At 38.4% G+C, this 21,502-nt stretch overlaps 1 protein-coding gene across 1 annotated transcript; it reads right to left on the reverse strand.

Moving 5' to 3' along the window:
• Positions 1 to 15: 15 nt before the first annotated feature.
• LOC139147268 (uncharacterized) lies at positions 16 to 17,328 on the reverse strand. The gene is made up of 10 exons (XM_070718300.1): positions 17,119 to 17,328; positions 15,948 to 16,490; positions 15,708 to 15,761; positions 9,180 to 9,286; positions 8,652 to 8,915; positions 7,567 to 7,677; positions 6,826 to 6,861; positions 6,610 to 6,651; positions 2,655 to 2,768; positions 16 to 2,340 (listed from the first exon to the last, which is right to left on the reverse strand). Exons 1-10 carry the CDS (start codon positions 17,180 to 17,182, stop codon positions 2,182 to 2,184), a joined length of 1,494 nt encoding a protein of 497 aa, XP_070574401.1. The 5' UTR covers positions 17,183 to 17,328; the 3' UTR covers positions 16 to 2,181.
• Positions 17,329 to 21,502: the final 4,174 nt, after the last annotated feature.

Raw genomic sequence — 21,502 nt, forward strand, 5'->3', positions numbered from 1 at the left:
AATTAGAATCGGTCGGTCAGAAATTTGTATTTTTATTATGCTATGGTCCTGGAAACAGCTGAATACACATATGCAAATGTATACAAGTGATACTATAAGGTAGTATGCGCCTTGAAAGTGAAAGACTTAAACCTTTGCTCAAACTTTCCCAAAAGAATATTTCAATCATTCTCTTTCAAAATCAAGAATAAAAATCAGGGGTCACCGTGCAAATTTTGGTACTAGAGAAATAAACTATCCAAGATTTACTGATATTAGAAATTCAAAATGGCTGCCATCCCTCTGTTAACTCTATGGAGAAAAATAAAATTTTCGATTTTCGAAAAACTAAGCCGGTGAAAAGTTTACTTACACCAAATGAACACACACAAGTGGTAGATTAAAAAATAATTGGAAAAGTTTGAGAGTTCGATTATTCATAAATGAACAAATGTCAGAAAAATGAGAACATTGGAGTTTTGCTACGAGCTGATAAGAACGATTTTCGATTTTCATACTAAAATACCAGCTAATGACTACCAGAATAAGTTTCTAACTAGTGGAAACTGACTTGGCAAGAGCATACTAAGTATCATTGAATTGAAGCCACAGATCCTGTAACTTTTGACTTAAGAACTTTGTTCCACTTATGAAATATGTTTTCTTGGTGAAATCTCGAACGGAAGTCGACACGTAAAGGCTTCTCAACATGGTGCATGTACGTGTAAAGTGGTATATTATTGAAGTCAGTTGAATTCAGATCAAAACAGTAATAAAAGTGGACCCCCATAAAAAGGCAGGGTTCTCACACTGTTCATGACACGTATTTAGCGACAAAGATATTTGTCACTATCGACATGTCTACTCCACGGTGACCCAAGAATAATATAGGCATATTATAATTCTGGTGCCATTTTCACACTGCCCCATCAAAAATATCGTGTTTTAATAGCGTAAATCAACTTGATTGCTGTGTTGGGTGGTTAAGAGTCAGTTGTTCAGATAGCTTTTGTGTTATCTCACTGAGTGCGTTTACAAAGTCCAATTTTTTTGCGAAACTGTATATTAGCTGCTATATTCTGGGTTGAACCCGGAGATATTATTTGTACATATAAATTTAACCATGCATTACTAGTGTTGTACCAAGCAGACACAAATACATTTATAAGAAAAATAGCAGGTCTTCACATCACATCACATCACTTTGAACTAAATCTATGAAAACAAGGTGAAAAGCAGCATTTTTTGTAACTTTAATTGCACCTAGATATTTAGTCTCAATACGCGCAACATAATCAGGAATGTCTTCTTTATGTAGTGCATTGCTTGAGTATTGCAATCATAGAACGAGGCAGTTATACTTTTCGAAATAGGAATATGATCAAATTATATTGTTTATCTAAATGGAAGCGTGTTCAAAACGATTCAAAACAATAATACCAAGACATAATTTTATGAGTTGCACCACTTTACCGAAAGGGCACATCGCAACATCGAAGACAACCTTGAAATAAAATCTGCATGATTATCGTGCATTTCATAAAATGACTGTTCCATCTCATGTCTTAGAAAGACTACTTTACTCCAATTATGGTTTTTATGGTTGTCCTTGGTATTTGATGTGAAAGGTAACTGACTGGACACTGCAGACTACAGGATGTGGAAAACTAAGTGACTGGACCCTACACACCATATCAGACACCTTATTCTTAGAAGTTCATAGGCCGAAATAGGCACGTAAACAGGTACAAACGTTCCAAAATATTAATTAACCTTTAACCTACTAACCAAATTATACATAAGAGTATCTGGCTGAAATTATTTCCCTATTCCGACAAGCAAGGCAACAAAGTACACCTCCATAACTATCCAGTGTTACTGACGTTCAACAAGTAAACATACAATGGTATATCTCTTTCACTACATTTTAGCAAATTTGCGCTCACCGAGTACATTGTACGCTTTCGCATGCCATTGTATAGCAATACGTTGGATGAATCATCAACTATAATGATAGCTTTTACAAACTGCCAAATAGTTTACAGTCGGTGTAGTGCAACATAACAATCCCACATGAATGAATGGTTTTATTCAAAATTGTTCTGTCCCTCAAACTTTCAAATTTCATTGCCTTAAGAATCCCTGCCATACTGATGTCATCAAATTTTGGTATCTCATATTTACTGCGGTACATCCGCAACACTAGACTAACTCTTTGAACTTCTTTGATTGTATGTATTGACAGAGACACTGTCTCTGTCGTGTGTGGCGTTGTCCAAGCCAAGGGTCATCGGCTTTCCGTTGACCTACTTCCCTGACATATTCACCACAAATCTCAGCCATAAACTTCAGCGCCTTTTCCTAGTGAAAAATACGAAGACGTTATATTAGCGATTGTCGTTATATTTAAAACACAGCTTGTCGAATCTTAAACCTTCACGCAAGTATTGCCTAAATATTTAACTTTGTTAGAAACACGCGAACTGTTCGAAGTTGAGGATGGAAAATAATATATGTAACGCATAAGGTTATACGTTTCCGGAAAAGTTTCAAGCTGATGTTATAAGAATAAAGTCTAGACTTATCGTAAACTTCGGAACTGATTATAAAGATAATGAATACTCTACATCGGAACTAAGTAACCACTTGATCAGTTACAGTAAACCTGTACTCACTTTGGAGACTGATTCCATATCATTGGTATCAAGCAAGGGGGTGGTTTCTGAGTTGTATCTGCCACTGCCACCAGCAACGCTGTCCTCAATCGAATCATCACTTGGCTTTGAAACCTAGTAATAAAGTTTAGGGACATCAGAAATGTGGATTGACATGGGCAAAATTGACGAAACGTGCTATGTACATTAATGACACTATGAGAGAATATTAACGAAACTGTAGGCCTACGGCATTCTTATATCAGTTAATTGCTAGTTTGGATATTTGACGAAATTTCTCAATTAGAGACATGAAACTTGAATGGTCCGAGGAAAGTTGATGAAATTCGCTTTGTCTCTTGGCGACATAGTGATATACCAGCTGTGACAGGTATCTATCTATAGCATTTTCACATTAGCTGGTTTCCAAATTGGTGAAATTCCACTGGAAGGACTTGGCTAAAATTTATGAAAATTTCTAAGTATATTGAATATTCAATACTAATATAGTAATGAAAGACATCTTGCATTTTTTTCATCTAAATGTCAATTGCATAATTAATGGAACTTCCGAATTGGGCACATTAAACCATCATGACACAACCACAGTTATTGAAACTATTTCGACGAGACGATGATGTATTGTAGGGAAAGAAATTTTCATTTAAAGGTAAACCAATCAAGGATTGGTAGCGACTCAGGTTCATTGTCACTTATTTTCAATCCTCAATTTCACAAAGGAGACGTGGTCACACACCCGACATGTGGTACTTTTTTATCTGCTCGGTCACCGAAGAGTTCAGAAAATTTGTTAGTTTTAAAAACAGTGCGCATAGGCTGTTTTACTCAAAAACACGTGTTTTTTAGTTTTTTACTCAAAAAAGTGTAAGTACAAATCTCCAATCGGCCTTGGTGATCTGTTTACGGCAATCGACGGCTGGGTATACTGGGCAAAAAACCGTGTCCCAGATTTTTGAAATTCGCTTTTGTTTTCGCACAATGCACCTTCAAAGTGTCAACTTGACGTTTTTTGCATAAATTATCGGCCTTGTTCACGTTTGTCAGGATATCTTCACTTCCAGGCCCTTTATCGGAAATCTGAGACACGGTCTTTCAGATATATTCATTCACTGTCCACAGATGAAAAATCAGGCTAGTCTGTCCAGGCGCCGCCGACTTATACTTATTGAATAATGTACGCACTGCCAAAAACGGAACTGAGAAAATCGACGATTTGTGTAAACGACCTATGCGTCACACATTGTGACCAAGAAGTCCGACTCGCGCACTATTTTCTGCGAATTTTCTCACACCAGGACTAAGTTGAAATATTTAGAGTCAGTTTTGGGAATTTTGAATATGTTTAGGATTGCAGATCGTGTGAAAATAGAAAGAAATTATACACTGAACTGGCAAATGCTTAGTGCCAGCAGTGGGTGGTATTTACACAACAAACACAGAGGGGTACTTAGCGATTTAATCCATTTTTGGAACGTTTAACTAGTAGATTAACTGTATACTGTTGTCTAAACGGTTAAAATCTGGTTACCAGAGTTCACAGTCAAGACGAAGACGTCGAAACTTGCGTAAAAAAGTCTATCCGATCGAGACTTATGTGCTGTCGTCGCGCGATCGCGTCGGGCATTCACTTGTTGCTGACTCAAGTTGTCTACTTCCTGTCTCGCGATCGGCAATTTATGCATGTTCTTTGTGAAAAGTGATTGTCAAGTTCATGTTAGGCGCCGACACTGTGCGAACGGGACGTCACTTGCTAGTTTTCCTACCTCAAGATGAGACGAACACACGTAACTCTTGACAACATAAAATGTCTGTCGTATTTTCTTAGCTTTTGCACCGCACTGCAAACTTGTCGCCCTTCGTTACGACGGGAGAGATTGACTCGTGTTATTTTTTCAAACTTTATTTATATGTGTTCTTGTACCAATTTTATCAAACTAATAATAATCATGCCGTAGCGTAGAACAGTGCAGGCTGTCATCGACAGCGTGTTCCGAGAGACAGAGTATCGACTAGTCTACAGTGGAGTCACTCGACTGGCGCAATACCAGCGCACACATAATTATTTCGGAGATTTTTACTTTTAGTCAAACTTTCGATGACTGACCTCATATAGCAAAAATTGCTAGTTTCAGCACTTCTAGAAGTTGAGCCGGGTTTGTTTTACGTTCAGTGTTGAGGTCCAGCTAGCAGCTGTGGAGTCTGCGGGTAATTGATAAGTTTAGACAACACGCACACAAGAATCATTTGTGAACCCTCGCAATTCACGTTTGACGTAATTTAATTTTTGGGTTATATTTAAAGAAAGAAAAGGCATGAAATAAAAAAAATATTTGCATTTCGTTTCGAAAAATTAGCAGATCGGTGAACTTGCTCTTGTGAATCTACATTATGTGTGTATGAACTCCTGCACTGGCTTGGGAAACTCCTTGACATAAATGTCGCGTGATGTCGGGTACGGTGTTGTTCAAGGTTTCTCAGCAGACACGAAAAGACTGCACGATAGAAAACTCGAGTTTAAAAATATAAAAGAACACGATACTAACACCAAGCATGTACAGCAAGAGTGATAAAATTATCGCAACTAACAGAAGTTTCATCTCGCTCAGACTAATTTTTGGACTCGGGTATGTAATCAGCATAGCCTAATATGTTCGAAAAGCAGCGTGTCAAATACTTTCATAGTTGTTGAACTGAGCACGTCTCCGTTATCGTCTGCGTCCTCGGCCAAATCTGACTCTTCACTGCATTCTTGATCGTTATTGCAGGGAGTATGAGCCAAAGTCGGACTGTTTTACATTTAAATCGACCTTTGCGCACGTTGCCGTCTTTTTCAGGTCCGCTTTTGTGGACCTCGCTTGCTTTTTCGACGGTACGGAGCGCCGGCTTTGGTCTGCTCGACGTGTTTGCCGTACCGATACATGCGGAGTTCAAAACGCTGAGCCTAACGGTGAAGCTAGCGCATGCGCACTATACCGCAAAGCCTATACATAATCTCTGCGCGGTGGTTCGAAATTTGAAATTAAAAAAAAATTGCTAAAATTGACCTTTGAACCTGAGTCGCATCGCACTTTCCAAATTAGGAACATGAAACTTGATGGATACGTCCTAATGTAATTAAACGTGATGACAGAAGCTAAAGACATTGAAAATGTTTTGTAGGAGCTAATTAGTACTCTGTGAACTTTCCCAATTAGTGATATTCAACTTGAAGAACTCGACCAAAGTTTATGACAATGCTGTGAATATTGATAAAACAATGATGTAATAATAGTGAAATACACTTAGCCTATGCGAAATTCACATCAGAAGTCCCACAATTTGACATGTATAGCTTGAAGGGCTTGACCGATTGCTTAAGTAAACTTGTTAGATAAAGTGATGCTATAATGACATGTCAACAGTGGATGAAATTTAGCACGTTCATTTCAGACATTTAGAAGTTTGTAAATTTAACGATATCGTCTATTGAAGTTGTACATGAAGAACAATGGGAACAATATCAGTCAAGACAACGTAAGTGAAGTTACAAACTACTTGCAATAATGTCAGAGGAAAGTGGCAATTAATTTCCAGACAACTGCAACAGTTTATGTCTGGTTATGCGTGTGATGTATTCAAATATTTGTCGGGGAACAATTAAATCTTGATAATGCAATGTATCATGCAATCTTCCTCTTTTTGTAAAATTCGACCAAACCAATCAGGAAATCATTCTTTCACACATCTTTTGCCCCTATGGACTGAAACCGAAATTTGACAGGGAATAAATTATCGACATTTGATCCATAGTTCCCTTACGAGGAAAGGACAGTCAGTGAGGTGTTTCATTCACTTGAGATAAGTGAGATAAGTGTTAAGATAAGTGAGATAAGTGTTAAGAATGCGTCATTCTATTGCATCCGTAATGACTGGGCGCATGCAAAGCGGAAGGTCGGTACACGTGAAAGAAACCTACCTTTTTTTTATCCTGAAAATATCGCGATCGCACCAAGTAATCCTACATTTTTGACAAAGAGAAATACAGACCGTAAAAAAGAGACTAAACGTTAGAAGTCAAAGTCATCGAGTCACTGAACGGTGATTCCAGCAAAGTATTTTGAACTGTCTGTTCTCCACATTTTCGAACTTTGAAATCAAAGTAAGGAAGAAGATAAAATTCTCATCTACTTACCACGCACTTCGAAGTTTTGAAATATAGAATATGAAGCTGAGAAAATGTTAAGAAAACTATAACATCAATTAAATGTCTCCTGGTTTTTATATTATTTAATGTCTTCCGAGCCATCGATGTAATTGTATTACATAAAAACAATACATAAACTATTCTGTTCCACGGGTACGTCCATAGAAGAATAATTTTATATCGCCCCTTTGACCGTTACTTCAGATAAGATGACTTTAATCTCTAGGACTAGACGTGCGAAATCAAAAACAGAAGAGCATGTTACAGTTGTTTTTGACAGTTTCATAAAACAGTTATCAACCCAGCGATGCCATTATTTCGCAGCGATGTAGGTCAAAAAGGTAAAGTATTTCAAACAAGTCTAATTGTTTTTACAAACACGTAATTCTGAAAATTCAATATCTGTAACTTGCACTGCGAACATTTCCACAGAATGTCTCCGTCGAAAGGTATTTGAGAATTGTTATGTTTGTTAAGTGTTGTAAAGCGTTCACCTGAATTTCTGTCTATTGTTTTGTTTTGTTTTGTGATTCTTGGCGCAAAGTGGTTTGAGTAATTTCACAATAATAAACGGTGAGGGTTACATTTTGAAGATGGTTTAGTCGAAATCCTAGAAAAAAAAAGAGCTTGAGTTTACATCAGAAAGATAAAGTCACTTTGAATGTTGCTTGTGAATGAATCACAATCAAAATCAAATCAAACGACACCTTCAGAAATGGAAAAGGATACGATCATTGCCCCTGTCAAGTAATTGGCTGTAACAAATCCCAAAATGATGTTATGCTCGAAGAGTGCACGATTGATTGATCTTTCGAAACTGTTTCGTGTCCATGGGTTGAACTGTAGGGAGAACCTAAGACGTTTGAAAAACAATAGCTTGAAATTTTGAAGATGATTTTCATTGTACTGTTGTGCAAAATATATTTTCCAATCTATTCCCTAGATTATGAGAAGATACATCTCCATGCAATTTGTGTACGGCATCATGCACTCGTACTGTCTACAAAGGAATTCTAGTCCGGACTGAAGTTCACTTGATAAACAGTAACATTTGACATTATGGACATACTGAATACCAAGCATTTCGACATCGGTTCAAAATCACCATTGTTAACATTGGCTTTGGGTGAAACCATTTAGGTGTCGGGGTTATGCTTGATTAGCTGTCACTTGATATTATGCTCAACCGTTAAACCATACTAAACTTTCAATGACAATTTATACTAAACATTCAATTCACGAATTTTATTGTCATATGAATGCGTTTTTGGCTATTCCTTAAGTTCAAATCTCCTTGTAGAGAAGAAAATGTGAGAAATATGTTCGTAATTGCGCAAAGATGGCACTTTACAGCGGTGCAAATGTCCCTCTGACAAACCGCCAATAGGAAAAATTTATATTCTAAATTTTATTATTTGAGGAGTGTGTGAAATTATCCGTTGCATTGCAACGTGTCTTTCTTTGTGTATGCGTGTGTCAGTATATACGATAGCTCGAGAACAACTGAAAACTGAAAATCTTCACTGCGGCGCATACTAAAAATCAGCAGATTAGTTTCCCGTACGAATTGCTTGCACGATAAAAAAAGTTGTCGCTTATGAATTTTTCTCATCTGGGTTGTGAATTCAAGAACTCGTTATCAGAACCACAACTGCCAAACGCATCTAGTTAGCTGGGGGCAAATTTTCTTTCTACGGCAGTTGTAATACACAAATAGAGTTTCTATTTGTAATGATTTTGTATTGTATAATTTTTACGACTAAGTTTTTGGGGTAAAACTTGTAGCTGATGCAAGATATGTAAATGTCTCTTACCGAAACACAGGAAACTATCAACGCGACCATTATCAGAGCAAGATTCACGAATATCACACTAATTAAGATGCCCGTTGGAAGGGAAATCGAAGTATCCGACACATAAAGTATCACATATAAAAGACCAGATGGTATCAACCACATTGCTGCCAAACGAAGAATATTTATAGGCCAAGATTGGAAGCAGACAAAGTAACAGAAACAGCGGTGAAGAGCTCTCTCATTCGTGTGGCTCAAGATGCAGTCAAAGTCTTCTTTTGTCACCTGCAACAAAAAAATGCAGCGCATTCATTCATTTGATTCAATCCTCATTTTTCCAAAGACATTAGAGTTTCAGACGTCAATAAGTCAATCATCCTTTTGTGATGTTAACAAGTCGCTGAACGGAAATGTTATGCATGCTTGTTTTTCTGAGAAACTGAGCTTTCTTAAAGCAATAATAACACCAAGACACACCGTAAATCTGATACTCTTTCGAAGACCAGTCAAGACCCGAGGAAGTTTTGAAAGAATGCTTGAGATATTCACCCTTATTCCTCTGGAGGATAATGTGTTGTAGAATTTTGGCGAGCTGAATGGTGTTAAGAAACGGCAACCAGCATTCTCACGATAAACGGTCTGACCTTTGAACTTGTCTGGAATAAAACAGAAGGGATGTATAGGCATCGAACACATGCATTCTAAGACTGATATCTCTACAATTTTCATGGTATTAGGAAATTTCAGAAATTCAACTAAATTGAATAGGTCTAAATAACTCGTGCGTCCGTCTTACAGCGTACTCCGTATGTTTCGTGAAGAATCGAATATAAAGTCAGAAACCTTAAAACTCAAAGTAATTTGTTAAATTGGCATTAGGGGTGTATTCTGGTTCATCTCTCATTACATTTTGAGTATAGAGCTGAGAAACAAATGATCAACAGCCTTTGGGCCCGACTTGCCCTGTTGTTCTATTTCATGATTCTCGCTAGGTTCTGTAAGTAAACCTTCTCATCTACATGTACATTCCTCGGGCGGATAGCTATATATTGTGGTATCATGTTCAAAATGTAGATATGTTTTGTAAGCTATGTTTACCAGTAACTTATGATGATAAAAAACTACAACTACTTATTATTAATATCACCGGCAAACATGCGAAAATGATTCTGATTATCAAACAAGTAGTCTGTGTAGTTTGTAGTAGTAGTTTGTAATCTGTATTAGTTTGTGTGTGATAGTGTACGAACGTGAGATCTTTTGAGAAGTCTACAGCGTGTGGAGCGGTCGCAGGCAGAAAAATAGCGCCAATGATGACGCTGTTGCTCCTCAGTGCATTTAGCTGCAGGCATGCAAAGAGAGAGGTTTTTGAAATGTTGCTGAGAAAGCTGCAAAGAAAGGGTTGAAATATGAAACTGTATAATAAAACTTATTGTTTTTAGCAGTGAGCGTCTAGCTTGGTAAACGTGCCATCTCGTACATGAAGGCAAAAAATATAATTTTCACACATGTCCATCAAACTTGGAATTTGCATAGATCAACATAGATCATCCAAATTGATTGATCTGCAAGATTTTGTACGTTCGTTGCTTCAAAATTCTGACATGATTGAATTATAACAGTAAAACATGCATGCATGACTGGACAGTGTGGACTATGTATTGCATGCACTACATCTGCCGTGACGATGGATTGCCAGACAACCACACTGCATCAAAGAACTGTAGTTTACAAAGAAAATATAATCCTAAACAAACTTTTTTCCTGTCACTGATAGCCTTGATTTTCTTTGGATATTGAATTGACACATTTATCAAAGACGTCACTTTAGCTTGTCCATGACAGTGAATTGATTTTTTGCAGAAACTCGATCGGCCCTGCCAAGTACACATGCTTACTCATATCAGCTGGAACGCGATGATCACAACATTGTTTTGTGATATCCTGATACAAAATTAAAATATTGTGATTAATATGTCGTATTGACTATAAAGTTACAAATGTTTCTTTGGGTGTTGAAACGTGTTAGCATAGTGTGTCACAAATCAACACACCAAACAGCGATGTTCATGTAAGAACAACCTGCTTGATTTCCATGGACTTCTGGTCGCCCATCACACTGGTATGCCTGTTTCCTCTGGCTTTTGAAAATTCTTAGTACATTTACAAATTCAGTCTCAAAAGTTTTAGTAAATTTAAAAATTTGTTAGTAAACTGGAAATTTGCAAAGTGAGACATCGTCCAAGCAAAAAGCAACATCTATTTAATATGGACTACACTGAATGATGTTACAAACACAAACTACTTCTTCATTTAATAACACCTTTATTGTCATCCTTCGATCAAATTGCAGGTTCAAACAGAGCTTTCACAAGTTTCAGACAAATCTACAAATGTGCACTGTCTCTAGCTGAAGCAAGACAGCAGTTGTCATTGTCCTTGATTTGGGCATGTTTCAACACTAACTGTTAACCTTGTCTTTTGTTATAGAGTTGCAACCTATATAACGTCTCCCCTTTTGCACCATTCATACATCATGACATGTCGTTCTCTGTCATGCTAATGCCACAGAAGAGTTATCTGAAAGAGAAAACAATATTACATGAAAAGTAGACATGACATCATGTCAAAATAAACTTTATCAATTCAACAGTCTTGAAAATATGAGACACAGAAATACAAATGCAAAGCTTGTATATACAGATGAATTATCAAATTCATTAAAATTATCAGTTGTAGAAAGTGGCAGTCTTATCCCACACTCTCACGAACATTCACAAGTAATAAGTGAACATTTACAGTGGTCATAAACAGTGATAAGTAGTTATATGCCAAGCCAAAAAATGCTGTATTTACTATTAATAAATATGCATGACTGCAGAATTTTCATGTGAATTCACTGACATCGCCAAATTATATTACAAATTATAAATAAAATTTTGATTGACTTTGCCAGAAATGATTTCGTGTTCCTATTCCTACACTCTCATACTTTGATTTACAACGCACTTTCACTTGAATCACACGAAATACCTCTCGGTAGTTGTGTTAGTTCAAACATAGTGATCACGTTACACAGTCTCATTACATAGCTCACTAAATGTCCCAGGTACCTTTGATGAATGACCTATTTGAGCCGCTTGATTTTCAAAGTCATCTCGCTGCTGACATGTACAGTATGCATACAGGTACTGCTATGTATACTGACCTTTAATGTTCAGTTGAAGCACTTTTTCCATCCTTTCCATTTCTGTATTCTCTCAGGGCTTCTCTGTGTCTGTTATCTTGTTTTCTAAGCTATCTGCTTTCTTTCCACTCTCGTCTTACTTGCTATATACAGTTATGGCCAGTAGTTGGTAAAAATGCACGTTTCACATTGTTGAAGCTATCGTGCTATGGGGAGTTGTATGCCATTGTACATTATAGAACCTAAACGTGTAAGGCAAACGTGCATGACTAAACACTGTAACAGTCTGCACGTTAGACATTTTAGACACGTTAGGTGTGTACACGTTAGGTTTGCACGATACACGATAGGTTTGCACGATTGGCATGATAGATTTTGACCCATGTTTAGAACCTAAAATGACATGCACGTTAGACATTTTAGACACGTTAGGTCCGTACACGTAAGGTCTGCACGATACACGATAGGTTTGCACGATTGGCATGATAAATTTTGACTCATGTGGAGAACCTAAAATGACATGCACGTTAGACATTTTAGACACGTTAGGTGTGTAGGGCCTACACGTTAGGTTTGCACGATACACGATAGGTTTGCACGATTGGCATGATAGATTTTGACCCATGTTTAGAACCTAAAATGACATGCACGTTAGACATTTTAGACACGTTAGGTCCGTACACGTAAGGTCTGCACGATACACGATAGGTTTGCACGATTGGCATGATAGATTTTGACTCATGTGGAGAACCTAAAATGATATACACGTTAGACATTTTAGACACGTTAGGTCCGTACACGTTAGGTTTGCACGATACACGATAGGTTTGCATGATTGGCATGATAGATTTTGACTCATGTGGAGAACCTAAAATGACATGCACGTTAGACATTTTAGACACGTTAGGTGCGTACACGTTAGGTCTGCACGATACAAGATAGGTTTGCACGATTGGCATGATAGAGGTAGACCTTACCGTGTTTGTAGGCCATCACGTGAATCTTGAGAAATATCGTATAACGTGCCGACCTAAGATTCACGGAGCTAACGTGTCTAAAATGTCTAACGTGTATGTCATTTTAGGTTGTCCACGAGTCAAAATCTATCATGGCAATCATGCAAAGCTATCGTGTATCGTGCAAACCTAACGAGTACGGATCTAACGTGTCTAAAATGTCTAACAAGTATGGCATTTTAGGGTCTCCAGATAAGTTGAATGGTACAGTCATGATATAGGCCTACACGTTAGACATTTTAGACACGTTAGGTCCGTACACGTTAGGTTTGCAAGATACACGATAGGTTTGCACGATTGGCATGATAGATTTTGACCCATGTCGAGAACCTAAAATGACATGCACGTTAGACATTTTAGACACGTTAGGTGTGTACACGTTAGGTTTGCACGATACACGATAGGTTTGCACGATTGGCATGATAGATTTTGACCATGTCGAGAACCTAAAATGACATGCACGTTAGACATTTTAGACACGTTAGGTGCGTACACGTTAGGTCGGCACGTAACACGATAGGTTTGCACGATTGGCATGATAGATTTTGACCCATGTCGAGAACCTAAAATGACATGCACGTTAGACATTTTAGACACGTTAGGTGTGTACACGTTAGGTTTGCACGATACACGATAGGTTTGCACGATTGGCATGACAGATTTTGACCCATGTCGAGAACCTAAAATGACATGCACGTTAGACATTTTAGACACGTTAGGTGCGTACACGTTAGGTCGGCACGTAACACGATAGGTTTGCACGATTGGCATGATAGAGTTAGACCTTGCCGTGTTGTAGGCCATCACGTGAATCTTGAGACATATCGTATAACGTGCCGACCTAAGATTTACGGAGCTAACGTGTCTAAAATGTCTAACGTGTAGGCCTATGTCATTTTAGGTTGTCCAAGAGTCAAAATCTATCATGCCAATCGTGCAAATTTATCGTGTAACGTGCTGACCCAACGTGTACGGACCTAACGTGTCTAAAATGTCTAACGTGTATGTCCAGATAAGTCGAATGGTACCATATGTCAATCGTGAAGTCATGATATACACGTTAGACACTTTAGACACGATAGGTGCATCCATGTTTGGCGTGCACGATACACGATAGGTTTGCACGATTGGCATGATAGAATAGGACTTATTTGTATGCCCTAAAATGCTATACATGTTAGACATAGGTTCTTTAACGTTAGGTCTGCACGATACACGATAGGTTTGCACGTTTGGCATTTTAGGCACGTTAGTTCCAACCTGGCATACACGTTAGACATTTTAGAAACGATAGGTGCGGATATGTTAGGTCTGCACGATACACGATAGGTTTGCAAGTTTAGCTCTTTTGGTCACGTTAGTTCGGCTGTTAGTTCCGACCTAACATGTCAAACATGCACTACTAAAATGTAAAAATGTCTAAAATGAAAAAATCCCGACTTCTGGCCATGGATGGCTATATACAGTTATAGTCTGTCTACGTTTGGAAAATTCGAACAGAAAATGGCCAGCCGATCCTTATGTACTGGCATGCTTGACCGCCATGATAAAACTTACAGAGGTATGGCGGTTTGGTTTGGGCATTTTGTATTGGCCAAAATACTTCCAGAAATCCACTCCTGACCAATCCAATTTGATGTAACGAAACAATGGCAATTTTCTATCGTGGCTCCTTAACATGTGAAAAGCTTACAGACTGAGGTTTGATATATCTTGCACGATCGCGCCGATGAAATGAAAAGCTGAAATTTTCGCTCGTAATTTTACGAATTTGCATTAAAAAAATCGCTTGAAATTCACTCAAAAATTCGTATTTTTTGTTAATTTGAAACCCATGAGGAACGTAATTCATTCTCTCCTGCATAGTAAAAAGGAGATCGGAACGACTTGTCCGACTAAGACCACAAACGCAAGATTAATAGTATTCACATGTCCACCAATCTCGTAATTTACACTGACAGGACAAAAACAAATTGATCACAGTCCCTCGTGAGCTATTCAGCTCTGGGACTATTCGCCCCATAGACGTATGTACATAAGCGAGAAACAACCATGAATGTTGCTCACTCTTATGTTTTAGCGATGTGTCCGTCGAATTCGGCCGAAAATCACACGAAACGAGCGTTTTTTAAGCAAATTACGTACCAGGTATGAATGTTGAGAATGATAGGGAACGATCGACGGTTACATGATAGACTAACTTGCTACTTTTCACAGTAAAATCGAACGTCGAAGATGACATGATGGCATAATCCCTATAGGAAATAGCCATTCTGTTTCCAGACTTTGGTTGTTTCTCGCTTATGTACATACGTATATGGGGCGAATAGTCCCAGAGCTGAATAGCTCACGAGGGACTGTAAATTGATCGAGCATAGACGTTCTAACGTAAATGCATCATGGTCTATCGCCAATACACTCACACGTACGCTCTAACTTCGATTTTATTGTCATTTCATGTACACAACACAATCTCTCCTTTCCTTCTCAAGGTATTTTCGTGGTGATATGGTAGTCGTTACATAACACAGTGTGATCACATGGTGTGACAAAATAGTTTTACGGAAGCTGTTGACGGAAATTACGTCAATTTTGCCTCCTCTAGTCTATTAGCTTCCTCAGTACGTAACTTCGTCGCTAAAAATGTAACAATTTAGCCCGGTTATTGAACCATTCTTTATGATAGAGGGGATTTGGCCAAGCGGTTCTGTCTGTTGCCTCTCTGCTACGAGACTGGATGCCGTATGTTGTGAGTTCGAACCCGATTGAAAACTAGCCGTATTGATGGTTAATATTGAATCCATGATTACTTAGCAACTCATTTAGAAAATAGTTTATAAATTTCAGAAAGAGTGGTTCCAAAACTGAACTTACCGGCCTCGTGACCGAATGAAAATACTTCCGAAAGTCCCCCGATGTCTCTTCTCTCTGAAATGGAAACCGAACGAATGATGTCAAGCTAAGTATAATTTTCAGTTAATATAGCGCTGCGATTGATGCTGACGTATAGCAATATAGCTTTTATCATATGAACTTAATACAGGCAGCTAAAGGAACGAAATATTTGTAACCACTGTGATATTTGAATTTAGAAAAATTTGGAAAACGACTAACCTGATTTAATTAATTCCAGAAATTTTTCCCAGAACTGAGGATCCTTTACTTCAAGGTATGTCAAATGGGAGATGAAGTCAGGAATGATGCAATCATGAAGCAGAACTGGAATGACAACTTTTCGTTCTCTGAAAAGATGCTCTCTCAGAACTATCTGCATCTCGTATTCACACCAAGGACTGCGTAGAAAGTCGGGAGATAGCACCAGAACAGTCTTACGGCTCATTTTAATGCAATTCATAATGTTACTTGTGATGGCTTTGCCACCGATGAAATCCTTGGAGTCGTAACTACAAACGATATCGTGATCTCTTTCCAGTCTCTCTGCTGTTTCAAACACCCAATCTTTGTCCTTACTGTTGTATGAAAAGAATACGTCACATTCAGTGGAAGTGACGTCATTGTTTTCGGTTTCTCTGTCTGTGACATTGTTGACCTGTCTTTGCACTCCCGCATTAGTAGCCACAGACTCTCTTCGCCTATTTTCGGCCATTTTTTTCGGTCGCCGGTGATTTTCGGATATCTCGCTTCTATTGGCACCACCTACGACAAATATGTTATCATTACGTGAACAAATCACAAATAAATCAAAATGAAGTATTCAGCCCATGTGTTGTGGCATCTTCATACCGCTTGGTATTGTGATCGTATATATTCTCAACGCACGGTTCTACATGTTGACATCACAGTCACCTGTGGTCTATTCCGCTCTGCGTCTATGCGCCTCATAGACATGTACACATATGCCTGAGAAGAAGGCATATGTACACACGTCTATAGGGCGCATAGACGCAGAGCGGAATAGACCACAGGTGACTGTGTTAACATGGAGCACTTACATCTCTTTCAGCAATATGGCAGTCCATTGCATATAAAACACGTTCACCTTGTTAGTGTCGATGTCCGCTTTGTGTGTTAGAAACATATTATGTATGTGGTATTCAATATCAAATACCGAGGAATGGTTTCGGCGCTAACCCACTAAAAGTTTATTTTCACTTTGACGCTGCCTGCAGCTTACTGACACATGTATATGCGGATATTATCTTGCCTTATCTTATCTTACCTAACACAGTCGGCTAACAATCTCAAATCACTTGCAGAACTGGAATGTTTGACAAAATATTGATCTATGAAACAACTCCTGCTTTACTTTTGTCCATGCACTTACTTTGTTGTGTCTGGCGTCGGATTTTTGGGTTGCGTGTTTCATCCAAAATACTTATTTCAGCCATAGTAGGAACTCCAAGTGCTTTCCTATATTCTGATAGCTTTCCTTTTGTCTCGTTGAGAGATGGGTTGGTACAGTACCACTCAATTAAAACAGAGAAACCTGCAATCTTTCATACTGGCAAGCTTGCCCAATGACATGTATGCAAGTCTGCACTTTCTTTCCGGTGTGAGACCTGGAAGTGAAACTAATCTTCAAACGTTCATAGAAGGTGGGGACAAAATATATGATGAAGAGAGAGGTCAATTTGATTAAAGAGCAATTTCGCTTCTTTTCAAAACCAATTCGTGCCACGGAGAAAGTTGTTGTAAAAGAGTGACGCCACACTTGCAGAACTGAAGTAAACATCATGCAGTCAGACCTACATTTAGAGAGAAGGGTGCGAAATACGCATGTCCTTACATTTTACGTATCTATATCTTGCATGCTTGAAAGCTAATGTAAAAACAAAATGTTCATGTATCTATCCGTATGTTCATGTACTATATGAAGAAGTATAGTCAGCATATTGGACTGAAATTTTACAGTGAGTTTCTTTCGAAAAATGGTTAGTATTTGTGACAAAAATGACGTATTTAGAGTAAAACATGATTGGGACCAATTTAGATAAATTGCTTATTGACATGAAGCGAGAAAAATCTGATTATCTGTGTTTAAACCTGCCCCGACTTTGTCTGACATGCATGAGAATTAAGAGTATATTATACTTGTTCAGTCAGCCACAAATAAGTCTATAACTGACATTGTTTTCTTTTTCATCCAATTGTTACAAGGCAGTTCAAACTGCGTTGGAATGAATGCATACATAGCAAAATTTTAAGAACGCAACTGAGGAACTTATGGACTGTAAAAGTGTAATGCCAACAGCCGATTGGTGGTCGATGGATAACGTGCGCATACTTAAGCATCACGCAGTCAATTGAATTAGTTTAGGTTTCAACAACACAGCAACAAAGGTCTGGAAATTGTTGGTTTGTAATGCGGACTAATCTTTTCGCTCCCTTCTTCATAAGTCAATTAACTGAGGAAATATCTTTGATTATAAAAATTATATCAGTAACGCATAAGGTTATACGTTTCCTGAAAAGTTTCAAGCTGATGTTATAAGAATAAAGTCTAGACTTATCGTAAACTTTGGAACTGATTATCAAGATAATGAATACTCTACATCTGAACTAAGTAACCACTTGATCAGTTACAGTAAACCTGTACTCACTTTGGAGACTGATTCCATATCATTGGTATCAAGCAAGGGAGTGGTTTCTGAGTTGTGTCTGCCACTGCCACCAGCAACACTGTCCTCGATCGAACCATCACTGGGCTTTGAAACCTAGTAATAAAGTTTAGGGACATCAGAATTTTTGAAGCTCTCTTGCCCTGTAGCGAAAAAAACTCGTTGATTTCCCCTACACTGAAAAAAATTCCACCTTTAAAATGTTATCATTCCTCTACAGACATGAAGCTACCCTGCCTTGTGATGAAAAAAACTGTCGATTTCCCCCTGTCCCCGTTTTACAAGTAACTTCCCTTCTCTTCGTTTTCTCCCCAATGCCGGTCCCCAGACCAATCAACCGATATCTGCCCTGTTCGACAAAAAACTAAAATCTGCTCTCTGCCAGTAAAAATATTTCCCCTGCCCAAGCAAAATTAAAATTTCTCCTGCCCTCCAAATATTGCTACCGGCATAGCTTTTTCGATGAATAGCTCCGTTGGCTGCACCTGATTTTAAATAGCATTTATGTTCGAATATTTTCCCGCGTTACACTGTATAGTTTGGTCACAGCTTCAAGCGTGGTCTACTGCTGAGCATGGGCGAGTTATCTGGAGAGGAGCCTGCAAAGATTCGATCTGTTCACATTAACGCTCACGCTTTGGTTTGCACAACCGTTTGTCTAACTTGTCAAACAAATTGTCTAAAAGTATGTGTAAACCCTGTAAGATTTTACAACTAGTTCGGTTGTTGTCGTATTTAGAAAAACAATACATGCTAGCTTTTGTAAGCCTTGAAACGCAACAAACTCAAAAAAGCTATACTTTCTTTAGCTCGCTCCTCGTATTGCTTGAAGCATCTTTCATTATCTTAGATGACACGGCAACCATCTTGCCCCTTTATGCTCTCATATTGTGTGCCAGTTCAATCAAATGATATGAACCCATACAAACACCAATAGTTGCGGCCATGAGAAATGTTTTTTTTGTTTAAGGGGCAGTCCTCAATCCTTCATTCTCGCATTATTTGGTTGAAATTGAGTGATTGCCCTTTGTTTTTCATTGATATTGTTAAAAAGTTGGGCAATCTGCTGTTAAATAAAGCCGATAAAAAACCTACCCGTATCTGTAAAATCTCCGATATTTACCCGATATTTATCGGCGATTTAGGGACTCTAATATCGATACTAGACGATACTAGAATGACTTGCCTCGTGCCTCGGCACGCTGGATCTGTAAAATCTCCGATATTTACCCGATATTTTCGGCGATTTGGGGACTCTAATATCGATACTAGACGATACTAGAATGACTTGCCTTTTACCTCCGAGTCGGCACGCCGGATCTGTGAAATCTCCGATATTTACCCGATAGTTTCGGCAATTTTGGGGACTCTAATATCGATACTAGACGATACTAGAATGACTTGCCCTGTGCCTCGGCACGCCGGATCTGTGAAATCTCCGATATTTACTCGATATTTTTCGGCGATTTGGGACTCTAATATCGATACTAGACGATACTAGAATGACTTGCCCTGTGCCTCGGCACGCCGGATCTGTGAAATCTTCGATATTTACCCGATATTTTTCGGCGATTTGGGGACTCTAATATCGATACTAGACGATACTAGAAAGACTTGCCCTGTGCCTCGGCACGCCGGATCTGTGAAATCTCCGATATTTACCCGATATTTTTCGGCGATTTGGGACTCTAATATCGATACTAGACGATACTAGAAAGACTTGCCCTGTACCTCGGCACGCCGGATCTGTGAAATCTCCGATATTTACCCGATATTTATCGGCGATTTGGGGACTCTAATATCGATACTAGACGATACTAGATTCAGTCAAATCGCAAGTAAATATCCGATATATATCGGAGATTTCACCACCTCACAGTTCTGGCCAAACCCGACTTCCAAGGACTGACTCTAGCTTCGATACTAGACGATACTAGATTCTGTCAAATCGCAAGTAAATATCCGATATATATCGGAGATTTCAGCCCTTTATAGATCAAGCTAAGCCAATCTAACGTAAACATCGGATATCATATAAAAGTGTAATGTCGCGGTGTCCTCTCGGACCCTGTAGTTAACGCTAATTGCCTGTGTAGAAAGTTTCAGGCGATTCAGGCGTGGGATTAAACCTTGTTTGTCAAAGCATGATACATGGTTTCTGTTGTCATCAGGATATTCCCAAGTGTTGGAGTGTGTAGGAGCTTTCTTGTAGAACCCGGAAAATACTATCATTTCCCCCCCAGAAGTAAGTTTTAAAATCCAAAGCTCAAATGTGACTTGTACAATAGACCAAAAATGGAACAATACTACCACAGTTTTAATGACCAAGGTGTGTTCAATTACGATCGCGCGCATCAATTTGTGCTTCAAGTTAATGCTAATGAGGCATTGATAAGGCTATTAGCATTAATTTGCACCACAATATACACGATTGTCGTGGAACTATCTGACCCACTTCTTGTCTGTATCTGAACACACCTTGGTCATGCGAATTGTGGCAGTATGGTTATTTACATTCGTCTTCACGTCACACATCTGGTTTATTTGTCATTAACACTAGCGGTGGCTATTTGACAGTCTTTGTTTTTGACGGTCAAAGAATAAACATTCACAATTTTTCGTCATCGCTCACTCACAGCCACATTTCTCTACTTTATGACATTCAATTCTTACCCAGTGCAATGGTCAATTCAACACGAGGCGCTTTTCTCGCTGGTGTATGGAAAAAAATCACATTTGAGCTTTGGATTTGCCGATTGGGAAAACAAATATAATAGTATTTTCCTGGTTCTATATATCCGACATATCCTCGAACAAATTTTTTCACCCGAGGCCCAATTTTTTAAACTTCAGCTAATTTCTAAATTTAGAACGCTATTTAGAAAGCGATAATTATCGTTTCTTGCTAAACTTTCAAGTTTAGATTTAGATTTAGACAATTCTAATTTAGCTTTCTAAACTTCCAGCTAAACTTTCTAAACACGATAAAAACACAATTCGGCACCCTAATGCTTACTCAAGCCCAGAAGCGCAAAGAGAAAGGTAATCTGCGGAAAACACTGTTAACAAGTACATCAATGAGCTGTCAGA

Source organism: Ptychodera flava, chromosome 13 (assembly GCF_041260155.1).
Source record: "Ptychodera flava strain L36383 chromosome 13, AS_Pfla_20210202, whole genome shotgun sequence".
Classification (NCBI taxonomy): Eukaryota; Metazoa; Hemichordata; class Enteropneusta; family Ptychoderidae; genus Ptychodera; species Ptychodera flava.

Bases quoted from the DNA above. Each gene is read 5' to 3' on its own strand.
- LOC139147268 (XM_070718300.1), bottom strand. From the start codon at position 17,182: ATGGCTGAAATAAGTATTTTGGATGAAACACGCAACCCAAAAATCCGA. The intron at 15,762-15,947 runs GTTAGTCGTTTT...TTTCCATTTCAG, and splicing joins TCTGGAATTAATTAAATCAG to AGAGAAGAGACATCGGGGGA. The intron at 7,678-8,651 runs GTAAGAGACATT...TTCTCCCTACAG, and splicing joins TGATAGTTTCCTGTGTTTCG to TTCAACCCATGGACACGAAA.